General features: G+C 39.9%; 2 protein-coding genes across 2 annotated transcripts in view; both read left to right on the top strand.

Annotated features, from left to right (window-relative positions):
• The first annotated feature begins 1,466 nt into the window (after positions 1-1,466).
• On the top strand, positions 1,467-12,682 carry LOC131737411 (dynein regulatory complex protein 8-like). The gene is made up of 4 exons (XM_059025972.1): positions 1,467-1,484; positions 2,392-2,471; positions 8,774-8,913; positions 12,449-12,682. Exons 1-4 carry the CDS (start codon positions 1,467-1,469, stop codon positions 12,553-12,555), a joined length of 345 nt encoding a protein of 114 aa, XP_058881955.1. The 3' UTR covers positions 12,556-12,682.
• The window catches only part of LOC117411033 (kinesin-like protein KIF26B), a 189,723-nt gene continuing 175,603 nt past the window's right edge, over positions 2,389-16,508 (top strand). Inside the window, exon 1 of the mRNA XM_059025914.1 lies at positions 2,389-2,471. The gene's annotated coding sequence lies outside the window, so the exon portion shown is untranslated. The remainder of the gene's footprint in view (positions 2,472-16,508) is intronic.

The raw sequence follows: 16,508 nt of genomic DNA on the forward strand, positions 1-16,508 counted from the left end.
TATACTAATAAGCCTATTTTTCGCTATTTTCGAGTTTGCTGTAAATCGTGTTTTTTCGGGGCTTTCGCTTTTTATGTACTGTATGAAGTTACTGTTTTCGGTTAGTTTCCAAAATGCTTGGTTTTTCTTCTGTCAAAATATGTATAGTAACTCACCAGTACTTGCACACTTAATGTACCTTCTTTCCTTTGCTGTCTCACAACGAAACCCTTATGGACAGGGGCACATTCTTCTGGGGTTTTCTCAATTCGAAATTGTGATCTCGTTTCAAATCTCGCAAGCGGAGCCTGAAACAGAAATGTAGGAATGTGCTGAGACTCAGTAGTTGGTGTGGGTTCAAAGCATTCACAACGAATCAGTGATAGATACAAGTCAGGAAGGATGGACATTGCCCAGCTGCATTGGGAAAGTTTGTTTTATTTAATGGGAAAGGGGAAGTGAACGTGAATTGAGTACCCATTTCCACTGTTTTCTCGCTGTTTATTGTCTTTACACCTATGTTAATTTTTTTTGTATCAGGGGTGTTTTATCAATTAAAAACGAAAGCCAGAAGCCCTAATTTATAATGAGGTGTAAGGCTGTATTTATATGATTGCTGTGTATTTACTATTCAACCTCCAAATCTATGTTACATGGCAAACCAACAGAGAAAATGAAGGAGTCTTTTGTATTTTACCAGAATTTTTACATGCGCATCAGCATTGATGATGAAAAAAAACAAGCCAGGACACGACCTCGGTGTCCTCATAGCTAGTTACGGCCATGATCGCTGACCCTCCAAAAACTTTGCATCTGCTCTGACAAAGGTGCAAACCATTGTAGAAGTGAGTAACTAAGAGCTGTATAAAAGCACACACCTTCAGGCATGTCGTATGCAGACAGGCTAAAATAATTGAATCTATTCCGTCTTGAACAAAGAAGACTAGGAGGTGATCTGATTCAAACATTCAGAATTCTAAAAGGTGTTGACAATGTCAACCCAGGGGACTTTTTCAACCTGAAAAAAGAAAAAGGACCAGGGGTCATATATGGAGATTAGATAAAGGGGCATTCAGAACAGAAAATAGGAGGCACTTTTTAACAGAGAATTGTGAGGGTCTGGAACCAACTCCCCAGTAATGCTGTTGAAGCTGACATCCTGGGATCCTTCAAGAAGCTGCTTGATGAGATTCTGGGATCAATAAGCTACTAACAACCAAACGAGCAAGACGGGCCAAATGGCCTCCTCTCGTTTGTAAGCTTTCTTATGTTCTTAAATGTAGTGTGTATTTTGGAATTTTAATGTGTAAAACGGCAGGTATGCAGCTTCTCTGGACCGCTGGTAACAACAGTTAATTACACACCTGGTACTGTATGCATGCTGGTAACAGACACTTTTTGTTCTGAAGCCATTTAATGCAACTAACCTTCCCTGCACCAGAAAGCATAACTGCTAAAAAATGTGTTGCTCTTGTTTAGAAATATAAATGGGGGTAGTGCTATCAGTAAGAAATAAAGGAATGACTCACAGATGGTGCATGACAGTCTTACCAGCTCATAGTATACACATCATTGACACTCATCATGTCCTTCTAGACTGTAAGCACCTTGCAATTCTGAAAGACCAACCACGCTCACACAATACAGTACAAGCCACTGTGCCTCAGGGGCTTTTACAGTTTACAAAATGCATGACATTGTGTAATGGACACATTAAAGTGGTACCTGCTATGGTACAAACCCATCACCTCAGCCTAGGAATACTTGTATTTTAATAGCTCTTAGTGGTAGTCATAATAACAATGTTAAAATAAAACTATGTGAGTTTTTTAAATTCATTGTAATTGATTGTATGTTTTAGGGGCTGCAGTTAGATGGAGGAATTAGTCAATTATTAATTACATTTCTTGCCAATACTTTAGTTTTATAATGATTTAAAAAAAGCACATTTCAAGGTTACTACTGTACATACTTTGTGGAATGTTTTGTGTTTTAAAAACAGAAACTTTTCCATTTCATAAAATCTAGGCAGTTAATGGACTTGCATAAATATATACATGCATGCATGCATACATACATACATACATACATACATACATATGAACGAAGGCTTGTGCAGAGGACGCTCAGCTATTATATTGCAAAATCGATTTGTAACATTTTGCAGATGAATGATATTTGCATAATTTATTCTATAAATCTAGGGAGGTTGGTACCATTATACGCTGATCTTCTGGCAGAGGTAAACCTTCCCTTTTTACTAATCACTAATATATATATACATATATATAAAGAAAATACTTTTTTTTTTGTTTAAATGATATAATACTAGTATACTGTTTTTATAGATAGATAGACAAATGGATCATTTTTTGGTATAAATGATTTAATACTAGTGTCGTGTTTATACAGATTGAAGAGGAAGAACCCACAGGGTACATTCGGTTTGAGAAGTTTCTTCCAACAATGACCAAAGTGTGGATGGAACAAAGGTGAGCCGGTGGGTTCTTTCTTCTTTCATAAGATACAGTAGTAGAAACACAACAGAAACAAATTCTTCAGTCAGTGCCTTCGTCAGCCTTTGATGATAACACAGATTGCGGCATTGGCAAAGTCAAATCAGAAGCACATCCACTAGCACTATTATAGTATATTAAAACAAAACAATAATGGAATGTATCCGGATAGATGGAGCTGCACATCTTAACCAGATACTGATGATAACATTTGATCAGAATCTTCATTACTTTCATTAAAGACATCTTCTTAATAACAAACATTCCCAAATGTGTGGCCTAGGATTGTTTTAATGGTAAATACAAGTCATTTAGACATTTTACAAATTAATAACAACAGGTATTAACAAAAGGTATTAACATAGATATTTAACGTATCTATGTAATATGCTAAAAAAAAAACAACGTTTAATGTATCTATGTAATATGCTAAAAAAAAACAACTTTTAACGTATCTATGTAATATGCTAAAAAAAAACAACTTTTAACGTATCTATGTAATATGCTAAAAAAAACAACTTTTAACATGATGAGAACACATCTAATTGTGCTGATGTAGTGGGACAGTCGTGTCCCTGTGGGGTTACAATGAGAATACATCTAATTGTGCTGATGTAGTGGGGCAGTCGTGTACCTGTGGGGTTACAATGAGAATACATCTAATTGTGCTGATGTAGTGGGGCAGTCGTGTACCTGTGGGGTTACAATGAGAATACATCTAATTGTGCTGATGTAGTGGGGCAGTCGTGTACCTGTGGGGTTACGATGAGAATACATCTAATTGTGCTGATGTAGTGGGGCAGTCGTGTACCTGTGGGGTTACAATGAGAATACATCTAATTGTGCTGATGTAGTGGGGCAGTCGTGTACCTGTGGGGTTACAATGAGAATACATCTAATTGTGCTGATGTAGTGGGGCAGTCGTGTACCTGTGGGGTTACGATGAGAATACTTCTAATTGTGCTGATGTAGTGGGACAGTCGTGTACCTGTGGGGTTACAATGAGAATACATCTAATTGTGCTGATGTAGTGGGACAGTCGTGTACCTGTGGGGTTACGATGAGAACACATCTAATTGTGCTGATGTAGTGGGACAGTCGTGTACCTGTGGGGTTACAATGAGAATACATCTAATTGTGCTGATGTAGTGGGACAGTCGTGTACCTGTGGGGTTACAATGACAATACATCTAATTGTGCTGATGTAGTGGGGCAGTTGTGTACCTGTGGGGTTACAATGAGAATACATCTAATTGTGCTGATGTAGTGGGGCAGTCGTGTACCTGTGGGGTTACAATGAGAACACATCTAATTGTGCTGATGTAGTGGGGCAGTCGTGTACCTGTGGGGTTACAATGAGAATACATCTAATTGTGCTGATGTAGTGGGACAGTCGTGTACCTGTGGGATTACAATGCGAACACATCTAATTGTGCTGATGTAGTAGGACAGTCGTGTCCCTGTGGGGTTACAATGACAATACATCTAATTGTGCTGATGTAGTGGGGCAGTTGTGTACCTGTGGGGTTACAATGAGAATACATCTAATTGTGCTGATGTAGTGGGACAGTCGTGTACCTGTGGGGTTACAATGAGAATACATCTAATTGTGCTGATGTAGTGGGGCAGTCGTGTACCTGTGGGGTTACAATGAGAATACATCTAATTGTGCTGATGTAATGGGGCAGTCGTGTACCTGTGGGGTTACGATGAGAACACATCTAATTGTGCTGATGTAGTGGGACAGTCGTGTACCTGTGGGGTTACAATGAGAATACATCTAATTGTGCTGATGTAGTGGGGCAGTCGTGTACCTGTGGGGTTACGATGAGAATACTTCTAATTGTGCTGATGTAGTGGGACAGTCGTGTACCTGTGGGGTTACAATGAGAACACATCTAATTGTGCTGATGTAGTGGGGCAGTCGTGTACCTGTGGGGTTACAATGAGAACACATCTAATTGTGCTGATGTAGTGGGACAGTCGTGTCCCTGTGGGGTTACAATGACAATACATCTAATTGTGCTGATGTAATGGGACAGTCGTGTACCTGTGGGGTTACAATGAGAATACATCTAATTGTGCTGATGTAGTGGGACAGTCGTGTACCTGTGGGGTTACAATGAGAATACATCTAATTGTGCTGATGTAGTGGGGCAGTCGTGTACCTGTGGGGTTACAACGAGAATACATCTAATTGTGCTGATGTAGTGGGACAGTCGTGTACCTGTGGGGTTACAATGAGAATACATCTAATTGTGCTGATGTAGTGGGACAGTCGTGTACCTGTGGGGTTACGATGAGAATACATCTAATTGTGCTGATGTAGTGGGACAGTCGTGTACCTGTGGGGTTACGATGAGAACACATCTAATTGTGCTGATGTAGTGGGGCAGTCGTGTACCTGTGGGGTTACAATGAGAATACATCTAATTGTGCTGATGTAGTGGGACAGTCGTGTACCTGTGGGGTTACGATGAGAATACATCTAATTGTGCTGATGTAATGTGGCAGTCGTGTACCTGTGGGGTTACGATGAGAATACTTCTAATTGTGCTGATGTAGTGGGACAGTCGTGTACCTGTGGGGTTACAATGAGAATACATCTAATTGTGCTGATGTAGTGGGACAGTCGTGTACCTGTGGGGTTACAATGAGAATACATCTAATTGTGCTGATGTAGTGGGACAGTCGTGTACCTGTGGGGTTACGATGAGAACACATCTAATTGTGCTGATGTAGTGGGGCAGTCGTGTACCTGTGGGGTTACAATGAGAATACATCTAATTGTGCTGATGTAGTGGGACAGTCGTGTACCTGTGGGGTTACGATGAGAATACATCTAATTGTGCTGATGTAATGTGGCAGTCGTGTACCTGTGGGGTTACGATGAGAATACTTCTAATTGTGCTGATGTAGTGGGGCAGTCGTGTACCTGTGGGGTTACAATGAGAATACATCTAATTGTGCTGATGTAGTGGGGCAGTCGTGTACCTGTGGGGTTACGATGAGAATACTTCTAATTGTGCTGATGTAGTGGGGCAGTCGTGTACCTGTGGGGTTACAATGAGAACACATCTAATTGTGCTGATGTAGTGGGACAGTCGTGTACCTGTGGGGTTACAATGAGAACACATCTAATTGTGCTGATGTAGTGGGACAGTCGTGTACCTGTGGGGTTACAATGAGAACACATCTAATTGTGCTGATGTAGTGGGACAGTCGTGTACCTGTGGGGTTACAATGAGAATACATCTAATTGTGCTGATGTAGTGGGACAGTCCTGTACCTGTGGGGTTACAATGAGAATACATCTAATTGTTACATTGCAATGTACTGTGGCTTGTTCAATTATGATATAATGCTCTTCATACACTGACCTAACCCTAAACACTACTGTTGTCTACTGTGCTTATTCTGATGATATTTACTGGTATGATTAAGGCCCTGTGAAAATCGCAGATTTTTCTTTTAAAATTCACGGCAGTGTCACGGGTAAAGTATTGTATTTTGTGGAATGTGCACAGAACTATTTTATAAATTATGTGCACAGATTTTTTTTTAACAGTAAAGAGAGATATATGCACTGACATCATGAACATCAACAGCAAAGTTATTCAAGCACTTTACAATAGCTTGTGAAACGGTAATTAACAGCCTGTAAGTAAAGTGGATCTGCAAGGACAGCTCTCAGTTACAGATGCATGTTCACCATTTAGGCCTTGCAAAACAAATACAATGTGTAACACGTACTGATCTTGGGCATCAGTCGACTCGTCAGTGTGACCAGACAAGCAAGCAGACTGTTTTACCAATTCCATCATCTCCTGCTTGTGACACTCGGCAACTTTAAGTATTCATGTCTCAGCTGGGCTGATGAAGGAATCACTCCACCATTTGCTACACTCAATCTGAAGAATTTAGGGAACTTTTTGTTGTCCAGTTTTTCAAGAGGGATATATTTGCGCAAACAAATGCCTGTCAGGTCAAAATGTAATGTGTTTCGTGCTCCACGGTTTTCAGTGTTTCTTTGCAACTAAAGCAGTCGCGGTAGTGCTCTGGATTTCCGCCTTTCTCTTTCGGTGAATACTTGAATCTAAGTGCCTGTCAGTGGCGACGTTAGGAACATGCAACCCATGCAATTATTAAAAATATGCACAAATTCAAAACATGACAAGACAACATAGTGCGTATCGCTTTTCGAGAAGTTCGGGCCGGGGTAAGGACTCTGCTGGTACCGAGTGCTGCTGACTAGCGCACAACACACATGACTATCAGGGGGAAAAATACATTACCAGTACTGACAGCCACGTGACCTGACAAGACTATTACGAAAAACAAGAGGGGAGTTATATGGAGATTGTAAATGTGTTTAAGGTTAACAAATACAATTTTGTGATTATTTTTGTAGTAGAATACTGTTCAATACTACATTTTATTGTAGAGTCTAAAAAACAACCCCCATAATTGACGTGTAGATTAATCCATCTTCTAGTGCGGACCGTTGCTTATGCTTTAATTACCAAAGTGTAGGAGCATGAAAAAGAAAAATGAAGCAGAATTATCCTAGCCACGCTAAAAATGCATAAACACTCACAAGAAAAAGCAAAGCATATGGTAACTTACCCTAAACTAACATCATTCTTTGCATCACAGCACGCGGCAGGCAATAAAGAAGATGCTAGTACTGTAGTATGTCGTTGTCTGCAGCTACTGCGGATGCTACTGGACCATGAGCTGAAACACCTGCAGATGATGTGGAAACTGAGGAGGGCCCTCTCACATCATGCTGTGGCTAGCACAGCAGCTATCAGCATGTTATCTGATGACCTGCCGCTTTGGCCAGATCATATTAGCAATGATCAACGATGCGAAATTGTAAAAAGAGGTCCAAAGCAGATTATGGTAATAGAATTTCCACAGAACGTTTTCATGGACGTTTAAATATGTGTTTTTGCTAGATACAATTTCTGCGGTAACTTAAATGTAGCCTTTTTTCCATTTATAATACTGTTTTAACGACTTCAGAACCATAACAATATGAGTACTGTATTACTGTACTGTATCCTTTGTTTATTCACCAGATTGGGCGTGCAGATAGCAGGTGTCAACATTTACAGTTTTTCTCGATTGCTAAGTCAATGTGAATGAATCTGTTGTCCACATGACCAACACCATAACCTAAAGGAGCAGAACAGTATACATTTTTGCAAAACAGTAAGTCATTTATGGTTGCTTTCACTCAAAATGCAAATGCCAAGCACATTTTTGCAAATGTGCTTGGCATTTGCATTTTGTAAACACAACTCTCTACACATGACACAAAAATCAATTGGGTAAGTCTAGTCAAACAAAATTAGATCATTTGTTCACAGCAGATAGCACTTACTCCCACAAGTACGAATCTCTACTGCACATGTGCAAATCCTCATTGCTCAATTGTTCAATCAACAATCAGTCCATAATCACATATAAAAGAGGGTCACCAGTGAGTTGGTGTTGGCGAGAAATTGAGCAAGTCAGAAGGCAAAGACAAAGACAAAGACAAAGACAAAGGAGAGAAAGAGGGGAACCCCAACCAGGAGCCCATAGAGGAAGAGGGGTTCACATGCGTGGTGGTACAGCAGCTCAAAGGGGAAGACGCAGAACAGATGTTTCCAATGACATACGTACCGCTATCATTAACCATGTGATAAATCATGGCCTTTCAGTGCGAGAGGCTGGGTAGAGGGTGCAACCCAATCTAAGCAGGTCAACTGTGGCATCAATAATAGAATATTCAGAAATGAGAATAGGTAAGTGACCATATATTACTTCACTGTATTACAGTACGATACGATATACATGGAAGGAGTTTTTCCATCATCCTCCTTGATCAAAATGTTATTATATCCATTTATAGAATTGAAAGACAATCCCACTCTGGTGGCCGAGGGAGAGTCTTCAATGCTGAACAGGAGGCTGCCATTGTAGATATGGTGGTTGCAAACAACTCAATACGTTTGAGGGAGATCCAGACTACAATTATACAAGACCAGAACATTTTTCAGAATGTACATAGTGTCAGTCTGGCAACTATTGACCGGGTCTTGAAACAACACCAACTAAGGATGAAACAGCTATACAGGGTACCTTTTGAAATTAATAGTGAAAGAGTGAAGGAGATTAGGTTCCAGTATGTACAGGTTAGGGTTCATCACAGTAATGTATTTCCTTACAATATTTCATTGCAGACAGTTGGAATGGCTACCCATGTTCATTTTGTATTTCTCTAAGAGAATAATGGAGCTTGAGGCAAATGTGTTGCCACATGTCTTCATATACGTGGATGAAACAGGATTCAATTTGTCCAAAGTGAGGAGACGTGGGAGGAACATCATCGGTCACAGAGCCACAGTCAATGCGCCCGGCCAAAGAGGTGGGGATATTACCATGTGTGCAGCCATCTCAAGAGAAGGTGTTCTTTTCTACATCCCCACTGTTGGACCATACAATACAGCACACCTGATTGCATTCCTCGACGTCTTGTACAATAGAATTGAACCCCCTGAAGAGAGAGAGCTGGTGAGGCCTGATGTGTCAAACTTTGTGGTTATATGTGACCATGAGGCATTCCACCACTCTCATCTAGTAAGAGAGTGGTTTGAAGCCCACCCACGCATGTCCGTGCAATTCCTCCCTCCATACTCGCCTTTTCTTAACCCCAGCGAGGAGTTCTTTTCGGCCTGGCGATGGAAGGTGTATGACAACCATCCGTATGACCAGATGTCGCTTCTCCATGCCATGAATGTGGGTTGTCTGGCCATCTCCGCAGAAGATTGCCAAGGATGGCTCCGATGCCAGGAGGTTTCTTCCTCGCTGTATTGCGAGGGAAAATATTCAGTGTGATGTGGCCTGACAGACAGCAAAGAATGGATTAATGAACAATTACACTGAGCTTTTTGTTGTTGCTTTTTTATGTAACTTTTTTTTTTTGTCGTAACTTCCAGCTTGGTCCCGAGTATCTTCAGTAAAGTATTTCCAGCATCATTTGATGTATCAGGAACACTACTGTAACTGAATAAAGTCAAATCTTTTGTCAAAGTATTTTTTGCTGTTGAGTGACATTCTTTCTACTTTGGTCTTCTTGTTATAAGTCACCTCAGAGAACATGAATGCAGCTCATGCTGTGGTGAAATGTTTACTTACCATTTACACTTATTTTACCAACAAGCAGACCATAGACACAGTGAGCACGTACTCAGGGCTGACCATGTCATATTGATGCTCGTAGTTAGTATTTATTGTGCCATTGTGAAATGGCTGATTGAAAGAACTTTTTATTAGATGACAAATAATACTGTTTTGATGGACTTGATTTTGTGACATGTATTTGCTGTTTTGAGAGTCTTAGTGCCTTTTGCAAATGAAATGTGTCATTTTGCAAAACATGTTACAGTTTGGGGGGTTGTGTTAAATGTTTTGAAAAAGTGCATAATGTTTCGAGAAATGTGCTCAAGTGATTGAGAAAAACTGTAATAAAACCATTGAAAATTCCGTTTTCAGAGTTACGGACATTTCAGACTTACGAACAACCTCTATTCCCAAAGTGTTCATAACTCCGAGGTTCTACTGTACCACGTTTCAGCACAACTTTCCAGATATATGGAAAAATATAAAGTGTGTGACATACGTACCTACTGTATCTCTGCTTCAGCACCGGCAGTTGACAAATAAGATTTGTCTGTCTCTATTAAGTACAAATAAATACTTGCAGTAGTACAATTCTGCCACAGCATGGCGCCAGAGCACCACTTTCTTTCAAGCGCATTAGAGATGCTTTAGATAGCCCTTGATCCAGATGAATTAATCATATGGTCCAGTAATCTCACATTTTTATTTAACTGTTTATTACTACTGTAACATGATACAGAGGATTTTTTTTTTTCGTTTGCAACAATACTTATAAGGCTCTAGGAAAGACTAACACTTGTATAGGAATGAATGACACCAGCTTGTATTCTCTCAGGACCCCAAGGTTTGTAACTAATTCAGCAATGTTCAGCCTCTAATGGCAATCAAGGCTGATGAAGACATGAAGGTTGAAACAACACAGCAGTCTTGACAAACAGCTGGTCTCTGCTGTTTACCCATTACTGTACATGAAAGAGGCTGTGCCTTGGATATAACAGAGAATTGCACTTGCCTAACCGCAAGAGAGCTGAGCAACGGTTTTCGTGAACGTCTTTGTAGAGCTGTCAGCAGTTACAGTGGTGAGCCCATTTATGGTTTGCTAGCTGACAGATCATAACAATCTCTAAAAGTCGCTGGTCGAGGCTGGAAGGTGTTTCATGCTCACACCAGCTGATAGGGATGTGCAAAAACGAAATGCTGTACTTAACAAGCTTACATTGAATAGAGCATGTGCCCTTTGAACATGCTTGAGAATGTGAAACTCATGATACCTCTTCAGTAGGTAGAGCCCTTTCTCTCTGTAGAAAGAGATTGCTTTGCATGCAAAGTATTATCTAAAATACAGCATGAGTTACCCCTGTATAAAAGCACTATAACACTGTAAATAAATAAATAAATCTAAAATACAGCAGTCTAAAAATGTCATTTATCCTTTGAATAGATCTGTCTTCAGTTCCACACTATTTTTTTATAGCATTTTTTTTCTTCTGCTCTTGGATCTGGTCTAGTCACATTCAATTGTAGCAATTGCAAATTAAATAATTGAACTATCCTCTCCTTGTTGCTTCAAAGGCTAAATTGCTTTTTTCCAAGCCTTGGTATTTCAAAGCTGGCAAATGAACAGCAGCCTGTTTCTCATTGAACATTATATAAACAATTACAAGCCTCTCTGCCCTCTATTACGCACACATTCTGAACACAACTGCCATCAGTGTCCATAACAAATATAAAAGAGTTTTCAATGTATAAATGTCCTTGTATCTCAAGAGCTTTTTCAGCTTGGATAAGACATAAGGACATGCTTTAGCACAGTGTATTGAGTGGATCAGAATCCGGGGTGTCTTTCACTATGTACACTTTGACCACAATACATTTTCACATGTATATATGGCACATGTAGGTTACAGTGATTTACTTTTCCACGATACTAACAGCTCGGATTTACAGCTATAGCGATGTTGTACAGTATGTTACACTTGACTGCTAAAGGACAGATTCTGTAATCTGAAAAGAAAGCATAAGCCTATATAAACTCAATGGACAATCATACAGGCATTTCTGTAGCAATTTAGCCTACTAGCATCTGAGAAAGGATTTTCTGTCTCCTGGGAGAGGCGGCGCTAACATAGGTGTGGGGGAGGGACCAGCAGCAATAAGTATGAAATGCCAACATTGAATCATTAAGCCAGCAGTGGATAAGCAAATTATACACGCACGCACACACAGACAGTGTCACTGATAATGAGAGAGAGGAGCCACACACACACACACACATGCACGCACGCACACACGCACACAAACACACACACACAGTGTCACTGATAATGAGAGAGAGGAGCCACACACACACACACATATATAGCAAATTCCATTTGCTGCATCTCTTCTGAAAGAGAAAGGATAATATTCTCATGTTCTAGTAGTACAATCTAAGACATTGACCAACAGTGTGCTCTATGATTGATATCCAATAAAACTAAAAACAGCCACAGTAGATGTTTGACCTACAGAACTGGGATTAAACCCAGAACCATTGAAAGCTTTCCAGCTACAGTCACTGGGATGCTAAGCCAATGCACTGCCTCCCCTTAGACTTATTGGTGCCTTGATAAGCAGTTAAAGATTAAAAGTGTATGACTCGGTTTTTCAATGCTTCATAGCAAGGTCTACTGATAAAGGGATTCAGCACGGCAAAACATTCAAGCTGTCAGCCAGCTAGCAGCTGGCCATGGTTTAGCAGTGTGTCACAATAGCAATGTCTGTAACGTTATTCTCTCCAGGAGAACCATTTACGCAAGAAGAAATGGAGGAGATGCTGTCTGCAGCCATAGATCCTGATAAAAATGTGATTCTTTACCCTGTACCTGCTTCCATTGATCCTGGTTAAGGTGGAACAGTCCAAGTCACCCTCTATCCCATTGATCCTGGTTAAGGTGGAACAGTCCAAGTCACCCTCTATCCCTGGTTAAGGTGGAACAGTCCAAGTCACCCTCTATCCCTGGTTAAGGTGGAACAGTCCGTCACCCTGTACCTGCTTCCATTGATCCTGGTTAAGGTGGAACAGTCCAAGTCACCCTGTGGCTGACCTTGTGGGTCCTTGGCAGTCTGTAAAGCTAAAGGGTTTCAACATGTCACCGTTAAATGCTGCTATTCATCATCCTAAAGGGACACCATCCCTTAATGGAACAAACATTCCTAAATATATATCTTGAATCACATAAATACAAATCAATTAAAAAAAAAAAAGATTTAATATCAGCTAATGATTGTGTCTCTTTTTACTGAGAAGTGTTATGCCATTCTAGCAGTTTCTTTATTCTAAGTCAGGAAGCTTCTCAGGGCTCACCCTGCATTTGAATAGGACCAGCAGCAGCACAGGTCTGTAACCCTTTAACTGAATGCACTGTATACATATCACTTGCTTTAACAAATACAATTAGATTCAGTTGGCTTCAGAATAACAGGGTCTGCAAAACCATTAAAATGCGGATGAAATTAGGTCTCAAAAGGGGGAGTCTCCTGTACAAGCTCGAAACCCTTACCTGAGTAATGACTGCCATCTGTTTCGCCAGGTCCATGATGTGCCATATTTTTATTAAAGAGTCTCCGGAACAAACTATAACCATGGGAGCATAAAAAGAGATTATACAAGATTTATTATGTGATCCACTACAGCAAATATGAATGCAGAATTAATGTTTAACAACATGTGCAATGAGCGTCTGGGAATATTTAATATTTATTTATTATTTATTTCATTTATATAGCACTTTTTATACAACAGTATTGCAAAGCACTGTACAGTACATAGCAGAAAAAAAGAACAAACCACAATACATTTGTCTTGCATGTCACACATACGACTGCCACAGTCAGACCATTTAAATAACAGTGTAGACATAATAATACAAAAGCAGCAATTTTAAAGTTACATTAAAACCCACTAAGATAAGAAAGCCATTTTATAAAAGTGGGTTTTTAGTTTTGACTTGAAAACTGTAACTGTCCCAGTTTCCCTGACAAAGGAAGGCAGAGCATTCCATAATTTAGGAGCTCTACAAGAAAAAGCCCTTCCTCCTGTGTTGCTTTTGTTGACCCTAGGAATAACCAGCAGCCCTGCAACCTGTGATCTAAGAGTGCGGTTTGGAAGATACAGAGTCAGTAAGTCATGCAAATAACTAGGTGCTAATCCATACAGGGCCTTGTAAGTTAACAGCAAAATCTTAAAATCAATTCTATACTGCACAGGGAGCCAGCGTAAAGAGGCCAAAACAGGGGTAATATGTTCACATTTTCTGGTTTTAGTCAGAATTCTAGCGGCGGTATTCTGAACAAGTTGCAAGTGAGATACCACATGTTCTGGTACACCAGAAAAAGTGCATTACAATAATTCTATATTAATCAAAGGCATGCATTAGTCTCTCTGCATCAGATACGGAAATAATTGGTCTAAGTTTGGCTATATTCCTCAAATGGTAAAAATATATTTTCGTAACTTCCCTAATATTAGTCTCAAATGAGAGATCAGGATCAAAGATGACCCCCAGTTTAAGTTTTGATGAAAACTGCAAGGGTCGAGCTCATGTAATCCCTCATTTCCTTTTAGTTGGTTCTGTGATCCCAATAGCATAACCTCTGTTTTATCTGAATTCAAACATTACAAAATTCTGTGACATCCAATGCTTGATGTCTGTAAGGCAAGTAGCTAATAACACCCAGGCAGAAGAAATTCCTGGCTTTAGGGACAAATCTAGCTGGGTATCATCAGCATAGCAATGGAAGTTCACTCCGTGTCTGAGGATAATGTCACCTAACGGTAGCATATATAATGAAAACAGCAAGGGACCTAGAATGGAGCCCTGTGGAACACCAGACAACTTCTGATAATGCCGATTTTACCTCCCAATAGAGACGAACTCAAATCTATCAGAAAGATAAGATTTGAACAAGGATAGGACAAGGCCAGACAGTCCTACTGTGCTTTCAAGATGATTCAGTAGGATGGAATGGCCTACAGTATCAAAGCCAGCACTTAGATTTAGAAGAATTACTACTGATGGAAAGCCCGAGTCAGAGCTTATCAGCAGATCATTCACAACTCTGACAAGGGCCATCTCGGTGCTATGTGCAGCACGAAAACCAGATTGAAACCTCTCAAATATACCATTAAGAGTTAGAAATTTTCGTGATTGAATTGCAACAACTCTCTCTAGAACCTTATCTAAGAATGGTAGGTTGGAGATTGGCCTATAGTTATTGAGGACTTTAGGGGCCAAATTGTGTTTCTTAAGCATAGGCTTTACCACAGCTACCTTAAATGCTGAGGGAACTATACTGGAGGAAAGTGAACCGCTGTCATATCCTGTAAGGTAATCAAAGAAAAAGCCCCCATAGTAGTCTTAATAGGTGTAGTTGGTAAAATTGTGCTGGAGTCCTCCTTAATAGAAGGTGTCTGTGGAATCTCATTTCTCATGTGTAGTATTTTATTTTTAAAGAAATGCAAGAAGTCATTGCAGCTGTGAGAGGAGCCAGTGTTAAGGGGAAGGATTAATCAATTTATCTAGGGTAGCAAAAAGAAATCTAGGATAATTTTATTGGTTTCAATTAAATTAGAATAATATGATGATCTCACCAAAGCCAGAGCCTTCCTATATTTAACCAGGTGGCCCTTCCATGCGATGTAATGAACGTGCAGTTTAGATTCCTACCATCTCCGTTCTAGTTTGCCACCCTCATATTTCATATTACAAGTTGCATCTGAGTAAAAACAAAAGGTAAAATTATAGCATAGGGTACGAGTGGCTTACCCCAGCAATGACATTTTTACAGTACAAGTGTACTTCAGTGTCCTAAACACAATCTAGTGGTAGTGACAGAGGATTGTACTTCAGTCTTGAGGTTGAGGGATTTTCGTTTTGCTAAAAGAGAGACAGTCCCCCCCTTGCAGAGCAGGCTTATACTTTACGTTAAGCAACTCAGTCAGCAACCTCGTCTCATCTTACCGACAGGACAGACTCTGTAACGGCAGTACATCACTCAACACTGCCCCATACACTTGTACTGTAAAAATCTCATTGTTGAGGCCATCGAAAAAATGTTTGTTATGTCGTGATCACTAGATCATTTATGTCAGGATCTCGATATTACCATTCCGATATGTCGTGATCACTAGATCATTTACGTCAGGATCTCGATAGTACCATTCCACTATCTCGTGATCACAAGATCATTTATGTCAGGATCTCGATAGTACCATTCCACTATCTCGTGATCACAAGATCATTTACGTCAGGATCTTGATATTACCATTCCGATATGTCGTGATCACTAGATCATTTACGTCAGGATCTCGATAGTACCATTCCACTATCTCGTGATCACAAGATCATTTATGTCAGGATCTCGATAGTACCATTCCACTATCTTGTGATCACAAGATCATTTACGTCAGGATCTTGATATTACCATTCCGATATGTCGTGATCACTAGATCATTTATGTCAGGATCTCAATATTACCATTCCACTATCTTGTGATCACAAGATCATTTATCTCAGGATCTCAAAAAAATGGAAGTCATTACTTCCGTTTTCCTGAGATGATTTATTTCAAGTCATTTTGTCGAGATCGCAAGATGAATGAAACCATCTCTGTCATTACTTCAGTTTTCTCGAGATCCTGGGATAAATGTTCTTGTTAGCTCGACATAATGACCCGCCATATATTTTAATTCTACAGACACACAAATCAAAAGTATGTCTAAGAAATAAAATGATACAAGGTGCTTACAAACAAGAGGAAGGGCATGTGACCAAGCTAAGACAGAGAGTTCAGACTGGA

Source organism: Acipenser ruthenus, chromosome 6, assembly GCF_902713425.1.
Source record: "Acipenser ruthenus chromosome 6, fAciRut3.2 maternal haplotype, whole genome shotgun sequence".
In the NCBI taxonomy this organism is placed as follows: Eukaryota; Metazoa; Chordata; class Actinopteri; order Acipenseriformes; family Acipenseridae; genus Acipenser; species Acipenser ruthenus.

Bases quoted from the DNA above. Each gene is read 5' to 3' on its own strand.
- LOC131737411 (XM_059025972.1), top strand. The intron at 2,472-8,773 runs GTGAGCCGGTGG...TTTCTCTAAGAG, and splicing joins AAAGTGTGGATGGAACAAAG to AATAATGGAGCTTGAGGCAA. The intron at 8,914-12,448 runs GTGGGGATATTA...TATTCTCTCCAG, and splicing joins CAATGCGCCCGGCCAAAGAG to GAGAACCATTTACGCAAGAA.